Raw genomic sequence first — 27,361 nt, 5'->3', positions numbered from 1 at the left:
CTCCCATGACTGCCGCCAATTGGGCAGACTACGTTTCCTCTCCTTAGGGAACTGTGATTCCAAAACTAAAGCTCAGTTTGGGGCACCTACTGGAATAGTAGGCTCCACACACCCCTTGCCAAGAGGCCATGTGGGGCTACTTTGGTCTAGTCTTCAGGCATCGAGGGGCTCCTCCTTAGTGTTGGATTGTGTGATTTACCCCATCGAGGGTACATCCTTTATGAATTGAGATTCAAATCTGGTCTCTTTGCCAATTGGTTCGGGCCATTTTGCTTTTTTCAGATACCACCTTTTATATGGATGTTATTGCTTTCTCACTTTTTGTTTCTAAAATTAAAGATTTATATAACAAATACCTAGGATTTAATAGATACCTCATTCCCTGCTAAGCACTTGACACATCTCATTTAATTCTCAGAACAACCTGATGAGGTAGGTTCTGAATTCTCCACTTTACAGATGGGGAAACCAGGGTGCAGAGTGGGTAAGTAAGTAGCCTGAGGCCACGGGCGTCAAGAGGCGCCAAGATTTGAACCCAGGCTGCCTAGATCCAGACACTGACCACTGCGCCTTCAAATATTTGTGGTTTTTGTATGAGTCCCTTTCCATCAAACCAAAGTTAAATGATGAAGGTGTAATTTGCCACCTGCTAATGAGAAGTGGGAATGAGGTGCAGCATACACCCTGACTTAGAGACCACCTCCACTGCCTGTCCTCCTAAGACACCTGCCAGATGGGGACACTGCACACAGTAAAGCTCAAGAGGGGAGGACTGTCTTTGTCCCCAGACTTTGTGACTTCTATACATTCTATAAGTTCTATAGGTTCTATGATCTCTATATATTCACACTCCATGTTTCTAAGTCTCCCAATGCAGCCTTCTTAGATGCATCACTAAGGAGATTCAGTTAGGAAGAACCTATCTGAGACCAGACCTGTCCAAAAACCACCTACAGGAAAAGGAATCTGATACCTCAGGTCAAAGTCCACCATAGCGACTGAGTCGGGCTTTACTAAATGAAACAAGCACATAAAGGAACAGTGCATAGTTTTGGGGTTTTTTATAATTATTTTTTAATTGGTTGTTCAAAACATTACAAAGCTCTTGACATATCATATTTCATACATTAGATTCAAGTGGGTTATGAACTCCCATTTTTACCCCAAATACAGATTGCAGAATCACATCAGTTACACATTCACATTTTTATATAATGCCCTATTAGTAACTGTTGTATTCTGCTACCTTTCCTAACCTCTACTATCCCACCTCCCCTCCCCTTCCATCCATCTTCTCTCTCTACCCAATCTGCTGTAATTCATTTCTCTCCTTGTTTTTTTCCCCATTCCCCTCACGACCCCTATGTAATTTTGTATAACAATGAGGGTCTCCTTCCATTTCCATGCAATTTCCCTTTTCTCTCCCTTTCCCTCCCACCACTCATCTCTGATTAATGTTAATCTTTTCCTCCTGCTCTTCCTCCCTGCTCTGTTCTTAGTTGCTCTCATTATATCAAAGAAGACATTTGGCATTTGTTTTTTAGGGATTGGCTAGCCACATCAATAGACTTAAAGATAAGAACCGTATGATCATCTCGATAGACGCAGAAAAAGCATTTGACAAAGTACAGCATCCCTTTATGTTCAAAACATTAGAAAAACTAGGGATAACAGGAACTTACCTCAACATTGTAAAAGCTATCTATGCTAAGCCTCAGGCTAGCATCATTCTAAATGGAAAAAAACTGAAGGCATTCCCTCTAAAATCTGGAACAAGACAGGGATGCCCTCTCTCACCACTTCTATTCAATATAGTTCTCGAAATACTGGCCAGAGCAATTAGACGAAAGAAATTAAAGGCATAAAAATAGGAAAAGAAGAACTTAAATTATCACTATTTGTGGATAACATGATTCTATACCTAGAAGACCCAAAAGGGTCTACAAAAAACTACTAGAACTAATAAAGGAATTCAGCAAAGTGGCAGGATATAAAATCAACATGCATAAATCAAAGGCATTTCTGTATATCAGCGACAAAACTTCTGAAACGGAAATGAGGGAAAACACCCCATTCACAATATCCTCAAAAAAAAATAAATAAAATACTTGGGAATCAACCTAACAAAAGAGGTGAAAGATTTATACAATGAAAACTACAGAACCCTAAAGAGAGAAATAGAAGAAGATCTTAGAAGATGGAAAGATATACCCTGTTCATGGATAGGCAGAACTAACATCATCAAAAAGGCGATATTACCAAAAGTTCTCTATAGGTTTAAAGCAATGCCAATCAAAATCCCAACAGCATTTCTTGTAGAAATAGATAAAGCAATCATGAAATTCATATGGAAAAATAAGAATAGCAAAAGCAGCTCTAAGCAGGAAGTGTGAATCAGGCGGTATAGTGATACCAGATTTCAAACTATACTACAGAGCAATAGTAACAAAAACAGCATGGTACTGGTACCAAAATAGGCGGGTGGACCAATGGTACAGAATAGAGGACACAGAGACTAATCCACAAAGTTACAACTATCCTATATTTGATAAAGGGGCTAAAAGCATGCAATGAAGGAAGGATAGCATCTTCAACAAATGGTGCTGGGAAAACTGGAAATCCATATGCAACAAAATGAAACTGAATCCCCTTCTCTCGCCATGCACAAAAGTTAACTCAAAATGGATCAAGGAGCTTGATATCAAGTCAGAGACTCTGCGTCTGATAGAAGAAAAAGTTGGCTCCGATCTACATATTGTGGGGTCGGGCTCCAAATTCCTTAATAGGACACCCACAGCACAAGAGTTAATAACAAGAATCAACAAATGGGACTTACTTAAACTAAAAAGTTTTTTCTCAGCAAGAGAAACAATAAGAGAGGTAAATAGGGAGCCTACATCCTGGGAACAAATTTTTACTCCTCACACTTCAGATAGAGCCCTAATATCCAGAGTATACAAAGAACTCAAAAAATTAAACAATAAGATAACAAATAACCCAATCAACAAATGGGCCAAGGACCTGAACAGACACTTCTCAGAGGAGGACATATAATCAATCAACAAGTACATGGAAAAATGCTCACCATCTCTAGCAGTCAGAGAAATGCAAATCAAAACCATCCCAAGATACCATCTCACTCCAGTAAGATTGGCAGCCATTATGAAGTCAAACAACAAGTGCTGGCGAGGATGTGGGGAAAAGGGTAGTCTTGTACATTGCTGGTGGGACTGCAAATTGGTGCAGCCAATTTGGAAAGCCATATGGAGATTCCTGGGAAATCTGGGAATGGAACCACCATTTGACCCAGCTATTGCCCTTCTCGGACTATTCCCTGAAGACCTTAAAAGAGCGTACTACAGGGATACTGCCACATCAATGTTCATAGCAGCACAATTCACAATAGCTCAACTGTGGAACCAACCCAGATGCCCTTCAATAGATGAATGAATAAAAAAAAATGTGGCATTTATACACAATGGAGTACTATGCAGCACTAAAAAATGACAAAATCATGGAATTTGCAGGGAAATGGATGGCACCAGTGCATAGTTTTGTGATAAGACAAAATTAAAGCTTTAGATAAACACACAGGCACACACAGGTCACCCACATGTGCACATGCATATACATACACATGTGCATGGACACGTCATTAAACACACACATACACATTGTGCCTCATGCATGCTAGGTGAGCACTCTACCACTGAGCCACAACCCCAGCCCCTCTGTGTGTATTTTTTAAGGATAGTGGTGAAGTGCTTAGAACTCTGCAGCCAGTTACCTAGGCTTGAATGTTACCTAGGCAGTTACCTAGGCAGAGTGGAGCTACTTTGTCACTTTCTAACTATGTGATCTTGTGCATGTAACTTCTCTGTGCCTCAGTTTTGTCAACGGCGAAATGGGGCTAATAATAGAACCTTCTCCAAGTTGCTATAGGAACAGTATATATAGACCAGTGCCCAGCACAAAGTGAATGCTCTGTGTTAAGTCATATTATGTAAATTATATTGTAATTGATGAAATACAAGTTTTTTGTTGGTTTTTGGTAGTGAGGATTGAACCCAGGGGCGCTTAACCACTCAGCCACATCCCCAGCCCTTTTTTGTATTTCATTTAGAGACAGGGTCTTGCTGAGTTGCTTAGAGCCTCACTAAGTTCTGAGACTGGTTTTGAACTTGAGATCCTCCTGCCTCAGCCTCCTGAGCTGCTAGGATTATAGGCATGCAATACCACACCCGGCAGAAATACAGATGTATTTTAAAGTGTCACTGAGTTCTCACAGCAGATTTGGCCATTAATGTATATTAATTAATACAACAATACTAAAGGCATAACTACTATTTGTGGGACTTCACATATTCTTGGTGTTAAAAATGGGTCTTGATTCTGAAAATGCTGAGAAGCACTGACCAGGGTTCAAGTGAAAAACTGCCCACCGTGCCAACTACAATTTGGCTGCCATTTGGTCAGGTGTGCATTCAGGACCCTGGGGCCCTCCATCATGCTGGCTTTAATAGGCCATCAGTTGGAAAGAGTGCTAGAAATGGAATTTTACAGAAAAGGTCAAAATTCTATAGAGACATGACACAGCTGTCATAAAGCATCCGGAAGATGCATTTGTGGTAGATTTGTAGAAAACCTGATGACTTCCACTTCTGAGATCTCAAAAATACCATCCTAGGCCTACCTGCAAGAAGGGTGAGGATGTCCATCATGTTCCAAGTCCCCCAAAATTCAGGATGAGAAAGGCCCATCAAAGGGATTCCTTGGTGTACTTTGCATCCAACCAGAAATATGAAAAACGGTGCTCTATATGTGTAATAGGAATTGTAATGCATTCTGCTGTCATCGATAACAAATTAGAATTTAAAAATTAAATAAAAAATAACAAACAAAAAAAGGGATTCCTTACAAATTGTTAAGTGGAAGAAAAGATGCTGCTTCTGAGGCCCAGGCTGCATGGGACTCATGTGTGGATAGAATGTGGGCCCTAAGGACCACTGTGGTCAATGTAGCCTGGTGATGAAATGGCTAATATGTGAAATCACCTCCCATTCCACCTTCTGAGAAGGGAACTGGGCCCTGAGTTCCAAGACAGGACGTAAAACCCAGCAATTGCAGAGGCTGCTACGGGGACATGTGAGCCCCTTCATTAGCACCCATCTGAGCCAGATGCTCCAGGCCTATCCCAAACTCAGAAGCTGGGGCGGGGGTTGGGTTTAGGCTCCCAGAAAACAAAACTGATGTCCTCTTCCAAAGACTATGTTCCCTGTGCCATCCCAGTGAGGGCCATGAGAAAGGGGATGCTTTGAGGCAAGGGCCCGAGTTCTGAGAGTTTTGACTTCTCTCTCCTAAGCTCCTGGGTGAACACTAGAAAGCAGGTCTTGACACATCCCTGAATCTGGCTGAGGAGGAGCAAGAGCCCCAAGATGGGGGACGTGTCACCTGAAGGTGTTGGGAGCGCAGCCTCATCTTCCCACAGAGCTCTATTGAGATGTGGTTGAGGACGATAACACAGATTTCTAGGTGGAACGCTGAGGGGGCCCAGGAATCCTAAATCATTTTAACCCAGCAGGATGCCTGATGCATCCTGTTGAACACCTTAGTACCGAGAGATAAGGAGCCCCACAAAGACACAGTCTTGCCTCATGGTACAAGCGTCACTGATAACGAGGACAAGAGCAGTAGCAACCAATGCTTCGAGGAGCTGCGGTGTGAAGGTGTTTCCGACCTAGTAAGTCCTTAATCTTCACAACAACCCTGGAAGTAGAAACTATGATCATTCCCCTTTTACAGACAAGGAAGCTGAGGCACAGAGTGGTTAAAGAGCCTGGCCAAGGTTTACAGCCTGTGAGTGGCAGAGGTAGAACCTACCTGGTTCCAGAATCTTCACATGTGAGATACTGACTTTGGGGCTGAGAGCCCAGGAAGGCCCAACACCTCTGTTAAAATAAGGGTAACAAAGTACAGAGGCTCCTGGCACTTACTATTGGGCTACCTCCTGACAAATCATTAACTGAGAATATCGTTAAGTTGAAAATGCATTTAATGCATCAAACTGTCGCACAATATGTTTTGCCCAGCTTACCCCAAATGTGCTCAGAGCACTTACAATAGCCTAGGGTGGGGTAAAGTCATTGATCATAAAGTCTGCTTTAGAATAAAGGGCCAAATATCTTATGCAAGGTATTAAATACTGTACTAAAAGCAAAAACTAGGATGGCCTATAGGTGTGCTTCTACATCATCATAAAGTTGAAGCATTATATCTTGAACCCCCTTCAAAAGGTGAGGCCCATATGTATTTAAAATTTCTGCAAAGTGGATCGAGATTTAGGAGGCACAGGGCTGCTGAAGAAGAATTTAAATGAGTATCCTGAAAACTCTAAGGTAAGTTGGCAGCTGCTGGGGCCAACCTTACCCAACAGCAAGGCCCCAGGACAGCTGCTGGTGCTAGGGAGCCAGGCTTGGGTACAAAGCCACAAGAAATAGGGTGGCCCGCATGCAAGGTCAGTGTGGCAGGTCCCTGTGCCCAGAAACAGCAGTATGGATGTAAGCTTCACTGACAGCTACCAGTGATGGCCACCAAGGACCAGGCAGCCTGGACTCAGCACAAGCTGGATGACAGACCTCTTATTTTTCTTTCTTTCCTTTTTTTTTTTTAAAAAAAAGACACTGTGGAAAAACAGGGAAGTATAAAGGAAATGAAAAACCATCCTGGTTTTTGCTTTCAGTACAGTATTTAATACCTTGCATGAGATATTTGGCCCTTTGTTCTAATACAGACCTTATGTGATCAGTGATTTTACCCAACTGTAGGCTTTTGTAAGTGCTCTGAGCACATTTAGGGTAGGCTGGGCAAAGCATGTTATGCAATAGTTTGGTGCATTAAATGTTATTCTGATTAAGTAGAGATAATTAATGTTAACACTATCTTGTTTGCTCCTTATTTTTGCACCTGTGTTTGAGTTATATCAATTTTATGTACTTTTCCTATATTTATATCATGTTCATCTGCCTCTATCATTAAATATTCTTTATCAACATGATTTTAAAGAGGTATCCAGTAGCCCATCTACCAATTCCATAACTATTTGCCTCTTGCTGACACTTAAATTGACTCCTTTCTACTGTAATAAATAATAACCTTATATCTCTTACAATTGTTTTAATATCTCTAAAATGCAACATAGGTCATAGGTCACATACAATGTTAAAGCTCTTGTTTAATAATATTAAGTAATTAGGTTCACCATTAATGGTAAACTGTTTTTCAGAAAGGTTATGTCAATAACAATACCTCTTAGCAATATACATAGCCATCTCGTATCACTCACACTAGTGTTCAATATTGCCATTCTCAAAAATGTGCCCATTTGATAGACTAAAATATATAATGTCCAGAATTATATATTTTAGTCTATCAAATAGCAGAATATAAAGTCTTTCAGAACAGGGTCTCTCTTCTGGGCAGGGCCTGGCACATGGTAAATGCTCACTAAATGTTTTTTGACTGACTAAATGATGTAAAGGATCAGTCTGGCCTAGGGACTTCAGAGGCAGCCCCCTTCACCCAGGCCATGTGGTCATGGTCTGTTCTTACAACATGGATAACAGATAATAGCCACAGCCTGGAAAAAAAAATGACAGATCAAAAACCATCCAGGCACCAAACCAAGGAAAATACAATAAAGAGAATAAGTACGCAACATTGAACTTCCGTTAAAAAATGGTAAGTCTGAATATGGCACAAATGTTCTCTTCTTTAAAAAAAAAAAATCCATCACGGTAGAGCATAGCTTTGTGTTTATGAGTTGTCTTTGAGATGTCAAAATCAACAGCATTACCTGCCTGCCCTGGTAACTCAAGTTTAATTCTGGTCTGAGGCAGTACTCCCCTCAATCCCCACCATGGCACTGGAGACTGAATCCAGGGGTGCTCTACCACTAATCTACATCCCCCTCATCCTTTTTGTTTCGAAACAGTGGCCCAGGCTGACCTTGAATTTGCAATCCTGCCTTAGCCTCAAGTAGCTTCGATTAAAGGCATGCACCACTGCACCTGGCTCTGAGGCAGTACTTAATAAATGTACACTAAATAAATGTTGAAGACTAAAAGATAGAAAACCAGTAAGGCTTCAATAGGCCTAGACTTTAAAAATTCCACAAGTCTTGTCACTTGCATGGCTTCTTTCAAAGACGGTAGATGCTTCCTTAACTGGGCCCTACTTACACCAAGCCCTGGATTTACTTTGTCCCATACTCACAATTCTTTTGTTACACAATCTAAATCAATGACCTTAGCATATGAAAACTCAATGAGTTGGCTACTCTGGTTGATCAGTCTATTTCTGTTCCTACTAGATAGGCTGTATATGTTCCAAGAGGTCATTCGTGTTTGTTCTCAAACCTGTTTATGTCAGTGGTACTCATTATTGTATTTGCATAATTATATATTTCATAAATGATTGATGTATCTGTGCGTAAGGAAAGAGCTGTTGTTTCTATAAGTTGAGTGTTTTGGAAAGACTTAGTGAAGGGGAATACATTAAAAGAACTTCCGTGAAATTAGGGGTGGTAGGCTGGAGTTGTGACTTAGTGGTAGAGCACTTCCCTCGCATGCGTGAGGTTCGAGCCTCAGCACCACATTAAAAATAAATAAGTAAATAATTAAAGATATTGTGTCCACCTACAACTAAAAAAAATATTTTAAAAATTTAGGGGTGGATGAGACAACCATAAAAGACCGCGGGGGTGTGGGGGAGGAGAAATGTACTGGGCTAGAAAGATTTATGGCATTTACTTTGCAAGTGTCTAAGTTCTTAGAAAGATATCAAATCTGAAAATTATAGAGGATGGAATACAGGTGCAATTCATGCAAGTAAAGTGATGCCAAAGGCTGACTGTGATATGTGGATCTATTAATAACTAAAGCGAAGGTATCATGAAACAGTACCGCCCCTCCTTCAATGCTCATTCCACTCTGAATATTAACTCTATTCTCAACAATTCAATTGATTTTAAAAAAAATGTTGGTTGTGCCCCCAGAGAAGTGATTTTGTAGCACACAGTTTGGAAAGGCACAGACTTAATGCTATTCCTTCATTTTATGGATGAGGAATTGAGTTTCAGGAAGACTTAAGGGCTCTATTTAGGTCTCTCAGTCAGTGAGTCAGAATTACAACTCTTCTCTTTCCGTATTCTGTGTTCTGCCTACCACCCTGAGCAGCCTTTGCTCAAAAAGCAACTAACCCAGCTGAATTTCTTTTGCAAAACGTCGTCAGTGACAAGAATACACGCTGGACAGGCAAAGAAGCCTCTCGTTCTACCCTGCTCTCCTTCTGAGCAGTAGCTAAAGCAAGCACACAGGTGTGCGTGGCTTACCCCAAAATATACCGAGTCTCTTGTGTTACAGATACATATTTGGAACAGGTGAACCATATACCTGGGTCTAACACGTGAGCCTTCTAATTTTAGAATGACTTCAGCTCCACGTGAGAAAACTCTAGACAATGGAACGGGGAAGCAGTTTGCAGTTCTGAAAAGCTTTTGTTAGATGAGATGAGCAATAAGCAGATCCTTGGCTTGCTGGCTGACCCACGTTCTACCTGTTTTCCAAACAGGTGAGGCCTTTAATGACTTTTCCCTATAAGTTAATTTACCCTCCCTCGAAGCACCCCCAGAGCAAACTCACCATCTTGACATTTAAGCCCTGGGTCCCGCCAAGATCTGACCACCATCCCTCCGACCTGAGCTGATGGTGGTGACATTCTCCCTGAATAACCCCACTGAATTTTCCATGTTCTATCATCATCTCTGAAAAGCCTCCCAGACACTAAATTAGGCAAGCCCTCAAACATGCCCCGGTTCCAGATGGACGTCATTAGACACAGGCTAGAGGAAAGGGCAAAAGTCGCCTCGAGTATGTAAGCAGATCTTGCCAGGCAGATGGCAGTGGGAAGCTTGCAGCCTGGCTCCTGAGCGCCCTGAGCAGGGCCCTCACCACACCCCCTCGGTCACCAGAGGGAGTCTCATGAAAATATGAAAACCAGATGGGTGGCTTGGGAACCAGACAACATTTCTGAGGGTTAAGCAAGCAGCTACCCAGCAACTTCTTAACCAGGGTGCATTCTGTCCCTTTTAAGGGGCATTAAAAAGCACCTTTTGAAGATGATAGGTCGTAACTCCTTCCTGGGGAGGGCGTGACAGGTGTTCTGAGCTGTGGGTGCTGCCACCCTTGGCTGCCTCCAGCTCATGTTTCTTTCTATGCTCTGCAAGTTGACAACCAACCAGATAAAAATGTTCTGTCCCAGACCCCAGACTATTGATTTAACTCCCACAGCAAGTATTTTCTAAATCACATCTAAGTGGTCAGCCAAGCTGCTCGTGTCGTAAAGATGCTCTTGTTGTAAGTTCCCCTGCTCTTGGATCACCTGTGGAGTTGGCGCCTGGAGACAGCCTGCTTCTTTGCTCATGATTCCAGCCCTTAGAGGGTTAAAATGTGAACGTACAGCAGCGTCCGGTTCCAAGAGAATCAAATAGTCACTACTTGATATCCCCAAAGGATGGGTTCTAGCACATCCCCTGACCCTGCGGACACCCAAATCCACAGATGCTCAAGTCCCTTATATAGAGTGGCATAGGATTTGCGTATAATCTATGCATGTCTCCTGTAGACTTTAAAAATCATCCCTCGATTGCTTATCATGCTTCCTATTATGTTAATGCTATGTAAATAGTTGTTACACTCTATTAATAGTTTAGGGAGTAGCAACATTCAAAAAGCTTGTACATGTTCAGTAGGGATGTAATTTTTTCCCAGATATTTTTGATCTGTGGTTGGTTGATGATGTGGAACCTCAGGACACAGAGGGCCAACTGTATGTGGTGGTCACATTACTAGTTCTCTGAGTCCTCAGTGGGTACCATCAACTGATCACCTCAGGACTTCCTGAAAACCTGAAGACAGCCTTATAATCCCTCCCAACCCAGCTCTCCAAGTCCTCTCTACCAATCCATCAGTGTCAGGTGGAGAATCTTAAAAGCCAATCCTACATCCAACAGTTGAGGAAACAAATCCAAACAGCCACCTGATGAAGAATGACTTGGTCAGGGACCTAAAAAGTCTGGAACCATGTGGGCCCAAACACCAAGTTCTGGGCCTCCAACCTAATTGCCTTCCACTGTCCCAACAAAAGCAAATGTCTGAGAAGAACATGCTGATGATGATCCAGTTCTTTATGCCTCTGGTATCATTTCCCCTCTATATTTGGGAACCCAAGAGGCAGGAAGAAAGGAAATCTCACAGAGAAAGACCAAGGGCAACTGTCAAATAAAAACGTCATGGATTTTTTTTTTCCTCCCTAAAACGGCAGAAGAAAGATACGTGAGATCAGTCCCTGTTTCTCAGAGCCCCATTACCAACCTTGACTGGCACACGGAGCTTGCAATTTTCTCTCTACCACGCTCCCCTAATGGCTAGGCCTCCCCCTGAGTACTCCTATGGCCCTCTGGCTCCAGCGCTGTCAGTCAAGAACGTATCAGACTCTATCTTACATCCATATGGCTTCTCACTCTAGTCCACAGAGTGGAAAGACATCCCCTGACCCTGTGGACACCCAAATCCACAGATGCAAAGAAAATGCAGATGAAAAGTCAAAAAGCACAAAACTAAGTACAGTCTCCTCTATCCTCCATGTTAAGGATCTGATGAAAGGAATCAGTGTTGCTTCTGTTGGCATGGTAATGAAACTACAGTTTTGTGCTTAAAAGTCCTTATCTGTCAAGACACATATTGAGGTGTTCACAAGTGGAATGGACTTTGCTTTAAAATACCCAAATTTCCAAAGGGAAAAACAAACAGAGGTAGGTAGATAAAAGAAAAATGGCAGAGGGGTGCTAGTTGTGGAAGGGTGGTGATCATATATGGTGATAGATTTCACTACTACTTGTCTTCTTCTGAGGAGGAAGACGTCTACAATACAATGCTAACAGCTTCACTTCTTAAATTAGCCAAGAGTTAAACACACATGCATGTACACACACACACACACACACACACACACACACACACACACACACACACACACGGTCACTCCAGTGCCAGGTAGTTGTAAATGTGGCTGGTGGGTGTTGGTCCCCAGTTTGGGCTTTACCCACACAGGATTTCAGCCTTGTCTTGTGAGGTCAGAGTGGAGTGGGAAGGGGTGGGATGGAGTAGTAAGATCCATCAGGCCCAAAGAAAGAGAAAGTAAAGCAAACAATTCCCATTTAGCTACCAAACCCTGCCTTTCCAGGGCTGACAATGATGTAGTCATCCCTATTTAGATTTGTCTCTTGGTCCAGCCCCCTCCCGACTCATGGCTGGGTTCCATGGTACCAGGCAGAAAGTAGAAGTGGACAGAGCCATGTCACTGATCTCTAAGACACTGGGGGTGCCAGTCCTGGGGCTAAGTGCCCCATCCAACAGACAGTGACCGAGAAGCCAGACAGGCAGCCCCTCCCCTGTGCACAGGGGCCAGCTCTGGGGCTCAGGGTTCTCTGAATGTTGAATGCATCCTGCTTCTGCCCTCACCTGCCACCTCAGGACTCAAGAGTGGCACTCAGTCTATCACATAGTCACGTGCAGCCGTGACCAGCTTGGCTGGTGTTTTCTGATATCGCAGTGAGGAAGAACAAACCTCAGAGTCATTCTCATGGGAGGAAATCCAGAAAATAAAGGTGGAACAGAGAGGTTGGCCACTATTCTGGTGAGGATAGTCGTTTTCTGAATCAATGTATCAGGTGTCTCCAGAAAGACCTAGGAAAGCCCAAAGAGCCCAGGTAGAAGGAACAGGCTCAAAGATGACATTCCTCAGGCTCTTCTTGTCTGGATGAATGGACGGAGACTTGAAGAATGGATAACAACCCAGAGCGTACCCTTCCCCATGGATGGCAACATCAGCATTTACCATCATTCTGTTGTTACCTGAAAATAACTTAGAACCTGGCTCTTGGCCTATGAGGTCCTACAATGAGGACCAGGAGGTGTTGCAGAGAGAGCTGGGGAATGAGGGATGGAGACCCAGGGCACAGGCCTCCATCCAACCCATCTGGCCCAACCTCAAGGTCTTTATGCCTCACTTCAACCCTTCAAGGTCAAGAAGGGTTCAGGAAGGGCATGGAAAACACAGGAAGCATCTCAGGCCATCCAGAAGCCTTGAAATAAGTGGCAAGATCAGAACTGATAGTAGCCCCTAGGTGGCTTAGTGTGAGGTTCTATCAAATGTAAGTGATATCAGTACTTTCTAGTGTTTAGTCAGGTGACCAGAGGTCTATCTGTAGGAGGGGCTGATGCTCTTGGAGTAAATGTATCCCAGGATGAGGGATGAGGCAATTCCGAGAACCTGCAGTGGAATCACTAAGCCATCATCTCTTTCCCCCATATGTTCCCATTAGAAACCTTTGTGGTGAGGGAGGTAATTAAAAGTCAAAGAAATGCTTCATGGAAACTCTGGCAGACCCTGGAGTCCAGAAGCACGGTTTTGGGATGGACACATTCACCTCCTTCTCCTTCTCCATCTTGAATAAAGCACTACACAGGAGAGCTCTTTCCTTCTAGTTCAGCATGAGTCACTGAGTGGTGTGAGTACCCCAAGGGTTCCAATGCATCAAAGATAGCAGTGCCAAAAGGGGACTATGGGGTTGGCAGTATCACCTCCAATGGGTTTGGATGGAAAGGTCTAGAGGAGGTGAAGAGCAAGTTACCAGAGACGCTGTGCAGGTGGTGAGAGAATTTATAAATACCTAAGAAACATCACCTCCCACTGGGGGCCCCTGAAATTACTAGAGGGACACTGCAGTAGCATGGGGAAGTAGTCAGGGAAATGTACCCCGTTAACAAGGGAACGGTGAGGCTGGAACACGCGTGTACTGCTGGTAAAAATCAGCACAGTTCACGTGGAAAGCCATTTGGCACTTAATACCAAGAGTCATAAATGCATGTACTCTTATTTCTGAGACAGAGCCTCAGAAAGAATCCAAAAGAAGAAAAAGCTTCTAGGTGGGAAGAGGTGTAGCATCATAATTTAAGACACTGGAAACCCCATCAATATCCATGGGGATGCTCCGTGAAACCCCACAGGCCCATTTTAGTGGAACATTGGAACAGTTTAAAAGGACTGATTTCAGGACTTTCCCACAACATGGAAAAACATCTAACCCCAACCCTTGAGTTTATAAAACAGGGATCAAAATCACTGGGACTCATCAACCCATGAACACACAGGCACAAAGGACCACAGCAAGGCACAAATATGCCTCAGAACGCGAGGGGTTTGCCTCCTACACTTCCCGTGCTTTCCAAAGTGCTGATCTAAGATTCTTTAAAAATGAAATGATGACTACACATTTCAAAACACAAACCAGAAAACTACTCAGCACAGAACAGTAAGAAGAAGGGCACAGGGGCTTGGGAATGTGAGGGGGGCGAGAGCTGGTCCTGAGCTCCCGGGCCCCGAGCCCTCTTCCCAGCACACCTGCCTGCAGCGGGGGGAGAGAGACCCCTGCAGCCTGCAGTGATGACTGTCCTGTGAGCGTCCCTCTGCCTGAGATGAGGACGAGAGAGGACACAGAAAGGGGACAGGCAGGTGCGCACGGGCAGGAGTCCAGGAAGGGAGCTCCTCTGGTGAGGACACAGGCCCACGGTGGCCACGCTCCACCCGCCACACCCTGTCTGCATCCTGGGGAGGCTGTACTCACCGCTCAGGGGGGACGTGCTGTTCTCCAGGGCTTGGCACACAGCCAACACGATACCTGTGGGGGGGAAGCGGAGACAGGTAAGTGTCTACTCAGCTCAGAGCTTCCTCAGAGGACTGGAGGGCGGGCCCCTTAAAAGGCCAAGCCTTGGGAGATTTCCAAAGGGGTCATCAGACAGGCCTGGCTACCTCATTCGTGGGACTCAGTGCATAGTGAGAACATGAGACCCCTTGTTCCAAAAGGAGGAACAAAGCACCCAGGACAGGCACCGTAAGTAGCAAATCAATGTTTTCCTTCCTGCCACCTCTCTCCACCTGTCCCGGTGGACTTTCCTTTTTTTTAAAAAAAAGCACCTTATAAGTACATTTCTGTAGTGGGAAAGTCTGCATAACACATGAGCCATTTTAACCACTGTTCAATGTACACTGCAGTGACATTAAGTATGTTCACTCCATTATGTGTGTCATGGCTTGTTGTTGTTGGCGGCTACGTATGTCATTGTATGTCATGAGAGCACCTGCAGGGGGCCTGCAGCCCACCCCAGGTACACAGGGACCCTACTAGCAAGTGAGCCAGGGACCTACAAGTTGTTGGGTTCTCTCTGCAGACAGCCGCTGGGCCAATGTGGTACAATCCAATTAGGGTAGGGAAGTCCAGTCAGGGGTCTGTTCTTCCCAGGGACAAGGTGGATGGGTGACCCCCAAGGGTAGTACACCCTCCATGCCAGGATGCACCAGGTGCCTGGATCAGGGAAGGGCAGAAGTTTGTTCCTCTCTGATTGCCCACTGAACAGGCTATGCAGCTGCCAGCTGGGGATGGTGACACCTGCCACCATGCTCCACCATACCTGACCCCAACATTTTCTGTACCCAGGTCCCACCAGGCGCAGAGCATAGCTGGGGCAATGACCCATCCAGTGGGGGTGGGAGATGGCGGTAAACAGGACCACAGCAACCAGTGCCGTCAGCCTGTGGTGCAGCTCATCATCCTGTTGGGCTTCCCTTAAAAGACACAGATCCTAAGATCAAGTCAGGAGAATGTCAAGACTGCAGCTGCAGAGCATTAAACCTCCAGCTCAGGGTCACTATGAGTGTGGGGCTCTCTGTGACCTGCAAAGTCACTCCTGGCCACAAATGACCTTATATACCCTCAAGTTATACATCAGAGGTTTCTGGAAACAGAGCAGCAAAAGTCCAATGAAGAAGGAAATTTTTCTGAGTTCTGCAATTAGCACGAATTAGCTTCCCCAAACTGAAATGCAGAAAGTCATCCCCATGACCACGCAGAGGGACTGGGCCACACAGGTTAGTCCAAGGTAGATGCAGCAAGTCAGCACAGAAAACAAACAAAACAATAACAACAAAGAAATGTCCTGTCCCACAGCACAGGACCCTTATAACCCTCACCAGGCTGGCTATGGGAATTCCTTGCCTCTCTTCACTTAGGGTATGGACACAGGAGTCCTAACTCTCAGAGGAAAACACACCTGAAACAGAGAGAGCACCTACTCTCATATGAGTGCTTCCAACTGCTTTTAGTGCCCAGGTCTGGCGTACCCTTCCCAAATATGGCTACAGAGTCTTGCACCAAATATTTGGGCCAAGCTTAGGGTGGGGCAAGGGCATGAGGAGGCAAAAATGAGTAAAATCTCACACATCTCCGTGCAATTCTTTCTTGTGGCCCCACAGATGCTCACTTTGTTACTTAGCCTGTTAGGATTCCCCTGACATATTTCAAAGGGTAAATCTGGACTGCACACATCAGGTGCTTCAGCAAGGTACGTTGGCTGCAGCCAGGAAGAGCTGTAGAGGTCAGCATTGCCAGAAACCACTCTGGGCTCCAGTCAGCCAGGGACCCCTCATCATACCAAGGAACGACTCAGGAGATGCCTCAGATGCCTCTCCAGCGGGGAACGTGACTGGTCTATCATGAACTGTCCCTGAACTAATGAATGATCTTCACGCCTCCTTCCCTGCCCCGTACCCTGTCAGTCAAGGTAAACACAGCCCAGTTCCTGGGCTCCACGTCAGCCTCTGGAACACAAACACCAACTCTCCAGGAAGAGGGTGTGCAGCCGTTCCCTCAGCCTGGGGGCAAGCGGCTTCCCCTCTTTCAGCTCCTCACCTGTAAGCGGTGATCAGCTGCCAGACTCACCAAGGTGTTTGGGGAATTAATTAAAGTTTGCAAAACCACCATGTCCCACAGATGAAAGGCACTGAGGTTTTTATTCATAATTTGAGCAATACGAGAAGAATAGTTCCTTTCTAAACACTCACGTTCCCAGGGAAAACATCTTCCCCTGGCTGGGCCATTCTGTCCAAGCACAGCTTCAGTGGAGGCCCCAGGACAGGGGGTGAGGTAAGGCCTCTGCCTTCTTTTCACTTCATGGTGAGCTCATTAAGGTGGTCTTGGACCAGGAAGAAAGGGGACAGGCCTCTCTTCTCGGGTCAGGCAGGGGCACTCATTGGGCTCCGGGCCCAGCACACTATAGAGTTTTGCATTATGTCACTTTGTCCTCATAATAACCCACGACACTAGCAGTTCTCAGCCTCCCCCACAGCTGGTGGGAATACCCATCTGTGCAGATGAGAAAACTGAGGCTTGGCAAGGCGAAGACATTTACACAAGCTCCAGGGGCCAAGTTCAGACTCAAGTCTGTCCAACTGCTGTGCCCAGGCCTGTCATGAAACAGTAACGGAGCTCCGTCTCAAAGGACAGACTCAGCAGGCCCAGGGGGTGAAGGTTGGTCATTCTCTTCTGGGAGCCATAACCATTACCTCTTAGGATTTCCCCACTCCCTCCAACTTCCTCCCATAGGCAAGGACGGCAGAGGGACTGTCCAATCTGCTTAAGCCCAGGCGTCCAGAGCTCTGGTTACATGGCTCTGGTTGGAAAACCAGACCGTGTGAAGGCCTAGAAAACCAGGGCCTCAGCAGGCTCCAAGACTCAAGAGATACAAAAGGAAGGGCAGGCAGAGCCCAGCCACACGGCCAGCTGCTGCCCGCAATGGCTGGGGGACACACAGCCCCGATGCAGGCTCTGTGGCCACAGCCCCAGATTCCTCCTGCCCGAGTTTCAATACTGCTGGCCACCAGCCCTCAGGATAGGAACTGAGGGCCACCCAGCCAGCTTTCCTCTAGGACAGGAATCCTTTATTGGTGGCTCCTGTCAGCATCCTATTTCTGTCTAAATAGCTCCAAAGTGGGAAATCCCAAGATTGTGGACTTCAAAAAAGAATAAGAAAAGTAGGGGGTGGTGTTGAGGGGAAAACCACACATAACGGAAAAAAAAAAAAAAAAACACAAAAGTCTCATGAAAGCCAGATCCCCAGCCCCCAAGGCAGAGTCAGAAGCCAGGCTGGATCTTGGGGACAAGGGTAGCAATGCTGTAATCCAGCTGTCTGGAACTCAGACAAGAGTTCCCAACAGAAACAATGGAATGAGAGAGACCGCCTGTTCTTCTGGAGTTCACAGAAGTGGAGCCACCCTGGAACGCATCCACAGAGGGGCCAGTGGGAAGGGCTGTTGAGAGATGATGGACACCCCTGTTCTCCCAGCAGGATGCCCCTGCTCCAGCTCCTTGCTCCTGCATGGAACTGGCAATTCTGAACAAGGATCCAAATGATGTCTTTGGTATGCATCACTCTCTCAATTAACCGCCACCTGGTGACCACCTCTTCAATGGGGACTTCGACCAGGAAGGAACATCCTCTGGCCCCTGGCCACCCCAACAGAGGTGACCATGGCCTGCTCTGGCCTCCAATGCAGCCAGTATTTGCTTCCAGGCGCCTGCCTACTTAACAGGATGGCTCAGTGGTTTCCCACTAAAACACCAAGTGCCTAATAATGTCTCATCTATGCTTGGGTCCCTAAGCCAGGGTCCCTAAGCCGGGCTACTTTAGTGAAGGACCAGGTTTAGGGGTTGAAGATATGTAGGGAGCCCGGAGGAAAATTGCACCTTTGGGTACAACATGCTCTGGGTTCCAAGAAGGTGGTGAGGACAGCTTAAGAGTGATGCAGGGCAGGGGGGTAGCAGGTGGGCTAGAGAGTGGGGCGCAAGGGAGTGTGGGTGTTCATGGGGCTCTCAGGCTCCCCCTTTCTTTTCCTACCATACTTGGGGCTGGGAGTCTGGAGGAAAGAGCCAGGAGCTTGGGAAGTAATGGGTGGTACCTAGAAGGGGGGGGGATCCTGCAGCTCAGTACAAGGTCTGCAGGGGCACCCAAGTAGGCACGAAAATACACATTTAATAGGTCACATAGAACCCAGGGCCTGCAGTACAGGTTCATGGCATCTTCTCTTATAAATTATATACCAACATTTAAATTTTATCAGCAAGTACTGTGGGATTTTACCAGCATAGCAAAAATTGTCCAATTTTTTTATGATTTTATCAGCATTTTTAAAATCCAAAAAGTTGACATCCTGGTGAATTTACTGACTCCAGAGGAAGAACTGATTGGGAAGAAGGAAAAATGAAATGCTCTGCAGGAGAGTAGGGGACCAGGGGACCAGGAGCCAGGCCCCGGGAGACTTATCTATCTGTACGTTGGTTAGGAGATCAGTGCCAGAAGCGGCCACAAGGCATCCCCAGTGGAGAACAGCTGTGCTCTCTCTCCTGGGAAGAGGTGACAATTCACTTTTGGCCCTGTTCCCAGTGATGCCTGTACACTGTTCCCAGAGAAGATCGGGCAAAGCTGCAGAGGAATTTGTTGAGGAACTGGCCAGACGGGATTAGGAAAACTCTGGGGATGGCAAGGACAAGAGTTTAGAAATATGTGACATGGGAATGAATCACCTTGGGCAGATGGGCCCACGGGACAGAGGGCCCTTTCTGTCATAATCCCAGCCTCTGGAGCGCTACTTCCAAAACACAGGTTTGACCTTGTGACCCAGGGAGAGAGTGTGATGGAGAAACCACCTGAAAAGGCTAGTGTTGTGTTCAGGTGGCAGAGCAGAGAAACCAGCGATGCAGGGTGGAGGACAGGCTTTAGTTTAACCTCCACCAACCAGGGACATCCCGATACCTGCTCCCAAGCAGAGCCATGTCAGCCAACACGTCAAACTCAGAAGGCATTTTTGTGCTGGGACAGAGTGGTAGAGGAACAAGATGGAGTCTCTGGAGTTCCCATCTCATATGGTTCAGTAATGGAATTATTCTCATGGCTATTATCATAATTAATAAGAGCAGCTACAATATTTGTTTGATCACTTACAATACACCTAGCACCATCTCATTCAACAGAGTTCAAAATAGGAACGCTTGGTTCCGCATCCCCCATCCAAAATTCTCTGGTCCAAAAGTGTTTTGGAATTCAGATCTTTTCAGATTTGTGCATATTCGCATACATATAAAATGAGATATCTTGAGAAGAGGACTCAAGTCTAAACATGGAATTCATTTGTTTCATATATACCTGATATGTGAGGAAAGAAGGTAACTTAATACAACATTTTTAGCAAGCCTTCATTTTGACTGCAACTCATTACATGAGGTCTGGTGTAGAATCTTCTACTTGTGGTTTCATGACAGTGCCAAGTTTCAGATTTTAGCCAGAAGTGGTGGTTCACATCTGCTGCTCAGGAGATTGAGGCAGGAGGATCACAAGTTCAAGGCCAGCCTTGCCAACTTAGACTCTGTCTCAAAATTAAAAGTAAAAAGGGCTGGGGATATAGATCAGTGGTTGAGCACCACTGGGTTCAATCTCCAGTAGCAGAAAAAAAAATGTTTCAGATTTTGAAGCATTCTGGATTACACATTGTAGGATTAGGGATATTTAACCTGCATTATGCTCCAGTTTTAGAGGCAAGAAAGTGGAGATACAGGGGGTTAAGACATTTGTTCAGTGTCCCCTAGTTTGCAAGTGATGGACACTGCCGCTCATGTTACAAGGCCCAGTTGGTTCTATTTTGCATCAGAGCACTCCTGTGAAATACAAAGAGCATATGTGTGCTATCAAATATAGATCTCCTCCTTTCTCACCTGGATATAAGTAGTAAGGGAAGCAGTATGGGGAATACAGGCTAACAGGGGAGCCCAGAGACTGGGTCATCCACGAAGGTGTTACTTTTAGCAAGTCATGTCACCTCTTCAATCTTGGTCTCTTTATCTTTAAAAGGCAGGGTGGGCCAGAAGATTTACCAAATCCCAGAATTCTGGGCAGTTAGGAAGACATAGCTGTCTATCTTCCTCAACTGTCTAGCTGGGGGAATACGGGCCTGGTTTCAATCCCTTATAAGTGGATCCTCTAACTTTAATCAGGGATCAGGCAAAATGAAGTCTGTGTGTGCATTGTCTCAACGAAAGTGTGCTTGCTTGATGACAATTCTGTCTTGTGATTTAGTACGGAATCTACTATGTCAATGATCAAAAGATGGATGAGATCCTAAAACAGGGCGCTTCCCGTATCTACATTTCCATTGCAGACTTAACTATGGCTTGCTAATCTATGCCAAGGTCACAACCCATTAGGGTCAGTGAACTCGGGATCCTCAGGTGCCCTTCCTTAATGACTCCTGAGGTGGCCATAAACAGTAAAGTTCACCTTGATGAGTCTAAGGCAATACCTGAGATGATGACATCATAGAAAATGGGCCAGCTTCCCCTGAAAGCTCACAGGAATTTTCTATGTCCATCTAAATAGGTCCAAGAATGAGAAAAACTGAAGTGTTCAGAATGAACCTTCAGGATCAAGGAGGCAAGAGAGGTTAGCAGATGGGGCCTGCATCATAACCCACTACCATTTTTTTGGTTCTGACTTGGGGGTCTGTCACGGCAGAGCAGAAAGGAGTTTTGCCATCAGACCAGGGTCTGAATCCCAATCTGCTTCTCATTGGCCATGAGACCCAGCATCCACATAACCTAACTTTGTGGAGCCTTGATGTCCACCTGTAAAGTGAGGAGAATATTCCTCACAGGCCTATTGTAAGGGTTAAGCAAAATGAAATGAACCAGTAGGCAAAGTCCCTAGACCATCTGCAAATGCCCACTAAACGTGGCAGTTGATGGTGCTTCCTCCTGGATTTTCTCCTTGGCTTATTTCACCATAATCTCCAGGAAGTTCAGGACAAGGAGCTGGTCCTGGTCCCCCCTCCCTGCCCTCCCTGGGACTCAGCAAGAGGACGTCAACAAAGGGGTTTTACTTGAGGCCAGGGTTACTTAGGTGCAGGCCAGTGATATTCTAGGCACTGACCTTGGAATATTATGCTTTTCAAGGGTTTAAAAAAATCACTACTTACTTTTGTTCATGGGTCAAATATTGAGTACCCACTTACTGTTACCAAATTAAAAAAAAAAAAAAAAGATAGAGGAGATCTGTGATTTGTCCTCAAAAATGACCAAGGTACCAGAACAGCAACAGAAGACACACTATCAAAGAAAAATGGAGTCTTCCATTTTTCTACCATACGTAGTCTACCATACGTAGCCATCCCTCCCTGATCCTACAGTCCCAGTGATGCTTCCACACCCAACATCATCTCCACCCCCACCCCCCCAAATTCCCACGCCAAGGCCTGCTTATCAAGTGACAAGTTCAAAATTAACTCTGCCTCCTCCTGGGTTCTGGGCAGGACTGAAGACCCAGCAGCCATCCTTCAGCCCCTCCCTCCTTTACTCATCCAAGCCACGCCCTCCTACACACCCGGCCTCCACTGTCCATCCTCTACATCGCCTGCATCCCTACCGCCCTGCCCTCCAAACAGGCTTCCTCTCTCTCTGGTCTAGCCCAAGAGCTGCCAAACAGGTTCTCCCGCCAACAGCCTTTTTTACCTTTGCCCCTGCTGCCAAAGTGAGCTCGCTGGACCATATCAGTCCTTTGCTCCACATGCTCCACACCACTCAGGACCCAGTCCAGAGACAGAACCCAGTTCCAAGTTTGAAGCACAGGTTTAAAGTATATCAGCTGCTCCCAGACCTTATTTCCAGCTATAGCCCACACCCACCTCTTGCACCTCCCTTCCTGCCCCCTGCACCTCCTGTCCCCCACCCCCCCTTAGCAGGCAGAACCCAGCTTAGTGCCCGGGCTCCCGCCATTCAGGTCCTCGCTCAAGTTCCTTGCAGCCACTCACTTTTGGTTACCTGCCCAAGCTTCAGTTTCCTTTGCTGTAAAAGGACATAAAGAGGTATCCATCTCCTGTACAGGTGTATTGTAAAGAAGAAATGGGGGAGGGAGGCGATGCATGAGACACCTATAGTCTATTAATTGGCACATAATAAACATGCAACCAATGGCAAAGGCCATTTACAGTAACTAATATCATGCTGCTCTCAAATGTTCAATGTGATGGACATACTCACTACCTTGACCTGGTCATTACACAATGGACGCATAGATTAAATCATCACATTGTACCCAGTACATATGTAAGATTGTTATGCATCAGTAAAGTTTTCTAACATGTTGATCTTCCAAGTTGCCACACCTCCTCCTCTACCCATGGGAATCAAATTTGCTCCTCAAAGCCTTGCTTGAATGTCAGAGGGAATCATGCCTTTCTCAGAGCAGGTCTTATTTTATCCTGACAGGTGGTTTGAAAGTTTTCACATCTTATCTGGGTTACCCCTCTAGTGTGGCCAGGATCCATTCCTTAATCTTCTCTGTCCTAACACCTGCACCTCATTAGGCGTTCAGTTAGGTTGAACTGAATTTCTGAGAGGTCACCAGCTTAAGAAGAGTTGGACGGGGCTGAATAGTGAGAGTATGTAGAGAGAGAACAGGAAAAGCAGCCAATCCTTCTTAACGTTCCTTTCTTCCTAAAGCTTAGGTCATGGTCTTTCCTTTGATTTCAGTGGGGAAGGAACACAATTGAATCTGACATTCATTCATTCATTCAAGTGCTTCCTGAGCACCTACCCCATGGCAGACACAAAGAGGGAGGGAGGAACTAAAAATCCTTTCTCTTATAACCTCTACAGAGAAATGCTCTTTCTATTCTTGAAAACCATTACATTCAACTCTGCTATAAATGTCTGGCTACACCATCATTCAATTTGGTGTTAAAATGTGTCTATTTAAATAACGATGTCAGTAGTGTCACTAGAATAGAAAATCCATGGAGGAGTCAAGGAAGTGTGGTCCTTATCTGAGACCTGGAGTGAAGTCAGCTGAACTGGCCTCACAGGCGACCCTGAGTCATTTGGTCACCCTATAAGTTGACCCCTGAAACATTTTTTTTTCCCCACTCTTAGTTTTGTTGGCTTTTCCCAAAACTTGACTGAGAAAATGGAAAGCCCTATACTGAGTAGTCCCCAAGGAGGCCTGGACATATCCCAAAGGGGTGAACAAAGGAGTGAACAGGGATGTCTGAGCTCATTAAGTGGCACCTTACCCAGCCCAGGGAACACTCCTTGTCCACTCTGCCCAGGGCTCTCCAAGCAAAACACAGTTGCTACTCTAGACCAGGAGACACAGTTGAAGCAAACACATTCAACGGTGTTCCTCCAAGTAGCTCTGAGGGTCCCTATCCAAGCTCTTTTCTCCACTCCAAAGTCCAAGTCTTCTAAACACACCAACTCATTCTCTCCCACGTGGTCACTCTCCCAACCACATGACCTCCTTTCTACCCAGGCTTCTAGGCCCTGCACAACCCCACACTCTCCATGATGCCCCCAGGGCTCCAGCAGGCAGGGTTCTCCTCTTGCACCCCTCATACTTATCAGTGATGGAGCCAGGAGTGGTTCCTACTTAGGTCAGCCACATGGACCACTCAGAGTTCTCTGTCCTGCCCTCTTAGCCCAGATCTCATTTCCCACCATCTCTGATTTAGGACAACTGATGACTATCTTCCCTTCCCTACTTCAAGGGACAAGTGAGAAGATCTGTAAAACACTTTGAGCTATTTAAATTAACAAATGCCCAGAAGTGACCCCCCTCATGCACAGGGTAAGCAGGGAAGGGACATAACTGCAAAGGAGGTGACATGTGCTCTTCCTGACATCCAGGGAAGCAGGCAAAAAAATAAACCACCAATAAAAAGCCATGGAAACCCAAACCCAGGAGACGGACACTGCCTGTTGAGACACCTTTGTTCCTGGCAGGTGTGATCCCTTACACTGCTACAGACATCTCTCTCTACTAGTCGCCATGCCCTCACCCACTTCAAAGTCTGACAGAGCCATGTTGCCCACTAACTGCTGGTCTGAGAGGACCCCTTCCTATAACCAGAGCAGCACAGGGGCAGCACATCTTGCCTAGCAATCAATTAGTTAATCAGGATTCAAGGCATTGAGCATCTGCAGGGGATGGGGAAGGCCCTGTGCTCCTGCCCATCGGCACAGATCTAGTCGCATCTGTTTTTTTGCCAAGAGGGAGCAGACCTCTGCTGCAGAGTTAAGGTTTTTCGAAGACCTGGGTGAACTTCCTCTTCCTCACAGCCTGCTCCTGTGCTGGCTCCCCACCTTTCCTGGAACTATAAGGCAACGAAGCAGCAGCGCTGAGCCTCTCGGGTGGCTGGACTTCCCCAGCTGTGAGTCACTTGCAGGCTCCACAGGGCCAAGGTCTGATATCACAAAGATGCTGTACCAACCAAGGTGCTCCAGAAACCCGCTCCAGCTGACGGATACTGTGATCTGAGCCTGGAGGTGTCTCTGGAAAGGGCTACACTTGACTTTCCCAGAGTCCTCGAGGGAGGGAGGAAGAAGAAGAGCTGGGGGAGTGGGCCAGAGACGAGACTGGGAATCCACGGGCAGATACCACCGCTCTGTGGGCAGGGCCCAGGCCCTTTAGAGACACAATGGCTAAATAGAGAAGTGCAGGCACTAAATGACACCTCTGCACGAGTCCCAGGGATGTCCACTGGCCCTGGCCCAGCTTCCCTGGCCTCATGGTGGCCCCAGAATTGCCACCCTCTGGGCCCAGAGCAGCAGGAGTTTTGCTTGTTTAGACCTCAAACAAGCAGAGTTGGCCTCCTGGGAGCCCCAACCCAGCCAGGCGCATTCCCTCAGCTGTGGCAAGACCATACATAGCCATCCCTCCCTGCCAGTGGCTTAGAAGTAGGGTATGAGCAGGGAGGAGATGAAAATAAGCCATCCTTGAACTCTGCCCCACTTCCTCCTGTGAATGGCAAGCTCATCCCTCCCCCCTACTCCACCACACTCAGAACACCCCAGGACCAACCTGTAGACGGCATTGCAAGACTTGGGGTTTGTGCCAACATCAATACCAGTGTGACTTGGCACAATCTCCCATCAATGCAGCGTCAGCCTGGGTGCGGGGGCCACTTGGGGGTGGGGATGGCACTGCACCAGTGCTTATCACCACCCTCCCCCTTGCCCTCGGACAGCTCATTTGACCATGAGGTGGCTGATTGAGAAGCCAGGTCAAACAGAGGAGGCAATGAGTCCCCAGAACTACAGATTCTTCATGAGTTAAGGGGGAAACACCCTTCAGGTTTGGTAGGCCCATATTTCTTAACCCAAAACACATGGCAAGCTGGGAAAACGTCTCAGTTCTTTTCCCAGAAGTGAAGGGCAGGAGCTGGGGAATAGGGAGGGAGCAGAGGAGGGAACAGGTGACAAAGGCCTGGGTGACAGGTGTAGGCACCCAGCTGCCAAAGGGCCCAAGGGAAGAGTGGGTAGAGGGTGGCAGACTTTACCTTTCACTGAAGAGCCCACCAGACCATCCCCTGGCCTAGGGCTTCTCTCCACTGGGGGCAGTTTTTGATGCCACAAGGTCTAGGGGAGCACCCCTGGTATTAAATGGGTGGGGCCCAGGATGCTAAGTTTCTGTCATGCACAGGACTCTGTCCTGCTTAAGATGGTAACAGTGCTCCCTGTTGAGACACCGTGGACTCCGGTAGGGAAAGTCCCTTCAACCTCGGGCCAGTCAGCTTCCAACTGCACCTGGGCAGAGGTGTCCAAAACTCAGGGGAAAAGGAACTGGCTGGTAGTCACAGGAGGTGACTGTAAACTGTATGTGGCCTCTGAGAAGCTTTCAGTGGACTGTGGTGATCTGCTCCACCTTCATTTAACTGGATGCTCCACCCTGTCAGTTTTTCTCTCCATCCTGTGGTCCATCTGTCTGTGTCTTTCTCTATTAACCCAACAGGAAGCCTGTCCATAAAGCAGCAAGATTGACAGGCCACCAACAACATGGTTCCCGGTGTTTTAGAGCTGGGGGTCTAAGGAGATTCAGAGGCTCAAGGGAGGGAAGGGAACACAGAGTGAGGCACTCGACTTTTTCCTGGTCTGCTGCTGGGCTTGAGAGATCTTGAGGTATTCCCCTTGGGACACCACGGGTTCTCATGGCCACGGGTAGCAAAGCTGCTCAGTGGAGGCTGCACATGCCCTCGGTCCTGAGGAAGAGTCTCATTTGCTGACTATGGAGACAAACAGGTAAGGAAGGAGACCTGCCATCCATATGGGGCTGGGGGGTAGAGAGCATCACGTGCCTTTTGGTGGCATCCGTTTAAAGCAATTCAAAGGAAAACAAAAACCTAGTTGAAACCACGCGGCACACACGGAGGACACAGTTCTCCTCCAGGAAGGTGGCAGCTCTCCACCAATCCTGATCTTGCCCTTTCCCTACTGACCACTTTGGTTTGGGTTGGGAAGGGCCGAGATGAGGAGTCAAAGGGAAGAAGGAACAGGGGGAAAAAAGATCCTCTTTTTCTAGAACGACTCAGC

The 27,361-nt window shown here is 46.5% G+C and overlaps 1 protein-coding gene across 2 annotated transcripts in view; it reads right to left on the bottom strand.

The window, feature by feature from the left end:
- Positions 1–27,361, bottom strand: part of Tgfa (transforming growth factor alpha) — a 101,361-nt gene that overhangs the window by 51,895 nt on the left and 22,105 nt on the right. For both annotated transcript variants that reach the window (XM_040271227.2, XM_005322123.4), the window contains exon 2: positions 14,744–14,797. In XM_040271227.2, coding sequence (XP_040127161.1) covers positions 14,744–14,797 — 54 coding nt within the window. The remainder of the gene's footprint in view (positions 1–14,743; positions 14,798–27,361) is intronic.

The sequence above is a fragment of the Ictidomys tridecemlineatus genome, chromosome 12, assembly GCF_052094955.1.
Source record: "Ictidomys tridecemlineatus isolate mIctTri1 chromosome 12, mIctTri1.hap1, whole genome shotgun sequence".
Classification (NCBI taxonomy): domain Eukaryota; kingdom Metazoa; phylum Chordata; class Mammalia; order Rodentia; family Sciuridae; genus Ictidomys; species Ictidomys tridecemlineatus.
The sequence above is the reverse complement of the archived record's forward strand: the minus strand, read 5'-3'. Positions and strand labels throughout refer to the sequence as shown.